This window comes from Oxyura jamaicensis, unplaced genomic scaffold, assembly GCF_011077185.1.
Source record: "Oxyura jamaicensis isolate SHBP4307 breed ruddy duck unplaced genomic scaffold, BPBGC_Ojam_1.0 oxyUn_random_OJ73711, whole genome shotgun sequence".
Taxonomy (NCBI): domain Eukaryota; kingdom Metazoa; phylum Chordata; class Aves; order Anseriformes; family Anatidae; genus Oxyura; species Oxyura jamaicensis.
Genome location: NW_023311430.1, coordinates 1 through 4,023, shown reverse-complemented (window position 1 = coordinate 4,023; position 4,023 = coordinate 1). Strand labels below are relative to the sequence as shown.

Sequence of the window (4,023 nt, the reverse complement as noted above, 5' to 3'; positions counted from 1 at the left end):
CTCGAGTACTGTGTTCAGTTTTGGGCCCCTCGCTACAAGAAGGACATGGAGGTGCTCGAGCGAGTCCAGAGAAGGGCTACGAAGCTGGTGAGGGGCCTGGAGAACAAGTCTTACGAGGAGCGGCTGAGGGAGCTGGGCTTATTCAGCCTGGAGAAGAGGAGGCTCAGGGGTGACCTTATCGCTCTCTACAGGTACCTGAAGGGAGGCTGTAGCGAGGTGGGGGTTGGTCTGTTCTCCCACGTGCCTGGTGACAGGACGAGGGGAAATGGGCTTAAGTTGCGCCAGGGGAGGTTTAGGTTGGATGTTAGGAAGAACTTCTTTACCGAAAGGGTTGTTAGACACTGGAACGGGCTGCCCAGGGAAGTGGTGGAGTCACCATCCCTGGAGGTCTTTAAAAGACGTTTAGATGTAGAGCTTGGGGATGTGGTTTATTGGGGACTGTTAGTGTTAGGTCAGAGGTTGGACTTGATGATCTTGAGGTCTCTTCCAACCTAGAAATTCTGTGATTCTGTGAAAGAAACAACCCCCCTCAGTTTTTCAGTTTTCCCATGGCTTCTTTCACCTTCTGGGTCCTCAGGCTGTACATTGTTGCATGGAGCAGGGGCATCACAGTCCTGGAGAAGATGGACACCACTTTATTGAGGGAGACGTTGGCAGTGGGTTTGGGTACAAAGGAGGGAACGTGGGCCCAGGCATGAAAACATGAGAGTGAGCTGACATTGTCTTCTGTGTCCTCACATGTCTACGTTCAGAGGCAGATGAGGAGCACCCTACAGGAGCTCAGGGAGGACAGGAAAACTGGTGCTGCTGTTGTAGTCAAGGAGCACAGCAGTCCAGAAGCTCTCAGCAGAGGCCAGTTGTATGATAGATAGCGAGTCCCAGAAGAAACTGTGACTGTATAGGGCCAGCACAGGGCCAACAAAGGGGGAGTGCCACTTGTGCCAAGGAGGGGAGCGTGGCCTCAGCCCACAGGCCTCCCACCAGGTAGGCCCAGACGTTCCTCGCGATGGCACTGGAGTACTACAGTGGGTGGCAGATGGCCACAGATTGGTCCTAGGCCATGAGTGTGAAGAGGAGATTCCAGTTTAAGGATCCACACTAGTGTGGACCCATCCTTGTTGGGGACTAAAATTGGCAGTAGCATAGGGAGAATTTCCTAGGGCCAGGAGAGGGGGGGGCTGCAGACACAGAAGGTTGCATATCAGTGCGTGTGCTGTGGGCACTTCTGGGCCAGGATTGTTCTGTGGTTGTTCAGATGCTCTCTGGTTCCTTCTTGCCCTGGTTGCTCTCTGGAACTTGTCCCAGTCACTCTTTTTGGATCTTGTATGTATGAAGACATTTTGCTCCTCACATTTCCCTGTGCTCCTCTTCCTCCCCATGCTCTCCCCCAAGTTCACCTGCAGCCCCAAGACATGTCCTGCTATGACCAGTTCATGCTGTGCTGGTCCAGTGGCCCGACCGTGCTGGTCAGCAGCTGCTACAAGCCCTGTGTCAGGCATTGGCAGAACTCCACTGTCACCATCCAGCCCTCTCCTGTGATCTCTGCCAGACCCCACCCTCAGCTCTTACCCACAGAACACCACTGTGGGATCCTCCATGTCTACTGCTGATTGCAGCATCCTCAGCTGTGAGGTTAAAAGACGTTTAGATTTAGAGCTTAGTGATATGGTTTAGTGTAGGACTTGTTAGTGTTAGGTCAGAAGTTGGACTAGGTGATCTTGGAGGTGTCTTCCAACCCAGATGATGCTGTGATTCTGTGAGATGCAGACTTATGGTACCTCCTGGTGCTACCTGCACTGACAGCCTCCTCTAGAAGTCACCTCATTTACCTCCTGAGAGTCACTAAAGTTTTGTGCATCCCACCCTCTTCCTCCACGTGAAACTTTTCATGGTGGTCTCAAGTTGCCGGGGAAGAAAGGCATTGCCTTGGTTGGCGGGGGAATGGTGAGCATAGGAGGGGGGCCTTTCATCATTTGCAGAGGCATTTGATGGTGGACACAAGGCAGTGGGGACCCTTCAGGCACTGTCCCTTGGAAGTGAGGAAGACCTCTGCAGCTCCTCCAGAGCCAGTGGTGACCAGGCCCTGTCTTCCGGCATCTCTGCCCTAATGCATCCCTTTGGCCTAGCAGTGTGTCCTGCAGATGGGGAGCCTGGCAACAGCTGTCCTTGGATGAAGAGCCTGGTGCTGCTGGAAGCTCTGAGAGGTCAGCATCTCCCAAGCTTGCACAGAAGGGACTTTCTCCTGCTCTGGCTACATCGTGCTGGTGAAAGAGGCTCCATCAGAAGAGGGCCCAAAGGATTCAGGAGTGGGTCGTTGTGAGAACCAGCTTTTGGAACAGTCACGAGCATTCTTCTCCTCATCCTCCCATCAGTCTGCACAATGTGGCAGCATGATCTGCACCCAGGGAAGAGCTGACTTACACAGATACTTCCCCTCCCCATCCGGGGTTGTTGCTCAGGCAGGGCAGCTCCCTGCACCAGGGTGTCACGCACAGCACAGAGGTACAAGGCGCTGTCAGAGAGCTCGACTTCCTTCAGCCGCAGAACGCTGGATTTCTCCACAGTGTTCAGCTGCACGGTGAAACGGTCCTTCTGCTTGGTGCCTGCTGTGGTGTGATATGTGACCAGCTGAGGGGCTTGTCCCTTCTTCTGCTGGTACCAGATCAAGGCATAAAAGTTGGAGCTCTGGTATGTGCAAGTGGTCTGGAAGGTGTTTCCCTGCTCCACAGTGACTTGTCCATCTTGCTGGGTGACGGAGGTCTGCCCCATGGCATCTGAAAGAAACCAAATGTCAGCAACTGATGACAGAAACCTAGCTTCTGGATGGGAAGTCCTGTGCCTTGGGCTGCTGCAAGAGTCCCATGGATGTTGGTGTCTTTGGGCAGGAGGTCTATGACCAGAGGTTAGCATGGATCCCAGAGCAAGGTAATACCTCCCACAAGTAAGGCCATTACCATCCCCCCCAGGGTAGAGCTGTCTTTAGTTCCTTCCCTCAGGAGAAGGAACTGCCCAGAGTGTCAGAAGAGAGGCAGAGTGGCATGGATGGTAGGCAATAGGAAAGGAAGGGAAGAAGATCTGAGATGGTCAGGAGAGGAGGTGTTTCTGCTGTCTCGTTTTTTCTTTCCAGCAGTAAGAGCATCTTCAGAAGAGAGGCGCAAAATGGGCATGATCTGATACCAGCCATCATTTTCCCAGTAATTCAAGAGCAGCTAGCTCCCTGCAGAGAGCTGTTGATGGCGGTGATGGTCTCCTGAGGAGAAGGAGACTCATGCTGCCAGCCACAGGCGGTGCTTACCCAGTGGTTGCCTGAGGAAGGCAGCGAGGATGAGATAAACAAGGCGCATTCTGAGACCAATCCTCCTGCCTGTGTGAGAGAGCCTCAGAAGAGCACACGTCCCCACCAAGAGCTCCAGGAGAGCACAGCTGCAGGAAATGACTCGGCAAGGGGAACAAAGAATGAAAGGGGGAGGAGAAAATGCTTGTTCTTGGAGTGCTTGACATACCCTGCGGGGGTCCTCCTCCACTAGTGACAGTAGTGCTTCAGCAGCCAACATCTGTGCAGCTGGGGAACATGTGTTACTCTTTGGTCCCTGTGTTATGGAGGGTCTGTTCCTGTACTGGTCCTCCAGTGGCATCCTTCCTGCTGTAGTGAGAAAGATCTGCTCTTCTGCACACTCCTGATGGGCCATTTAGAGTCACTGAATCACAGAATCATCTAGGTTGGAAGAGACCTTCAAGATCACCTAGTCCAACCTCTGACCTAACCTTAGCAAGTCCTCCACTAAGCCATATCCCTGAGCTCTACATCTAAACGTCTTTTAAAGACCTCCGGGGACGGTGACTCAACCACTTCCCTAGACAGCCCATTCCAATGCCTAACAGCCCTTCTGGTAAAGAAGTTTTTCCCAATATCCTACCTAAACCTCCCCTGAAGGAGGCTTCAGGGCTCTTGCCCCACTGGGCACCAACTGCAGGGGTCCTCATTTCTTTGGGGATGGTTCTTTTTCCTCTGGCAACAACTAG

At 53.1% G+C, this 4,023-nt stretch overlaps 1 protein-coding gene across 1 annotated transcript; it reads right to left on the bottom strand.

The window, feature by feature from the left end:
* Nucleotides 1-1,569: 1,569 nt before the first annotated feature.
* Nucleotides 1,570-3,646, bottom strand: LOC118160048 (the record flags this gene model as incomplete). Its single annotated transcript, XM_035314580.1, has 3 exons — nt 3,296-3,646; nt 2,418-2,774; nt 1,570-1,625 (listed from the first exon to the last, which is right to left on the bottom strand). Coding segments are annotated over exons 1-3 (753 nt in total), but the record flags the coding sequence as incomplete, so codon positions are not given.
* Between the last annotated feature and the right edge of the window lie 377 nt (nt 3,647-4,023).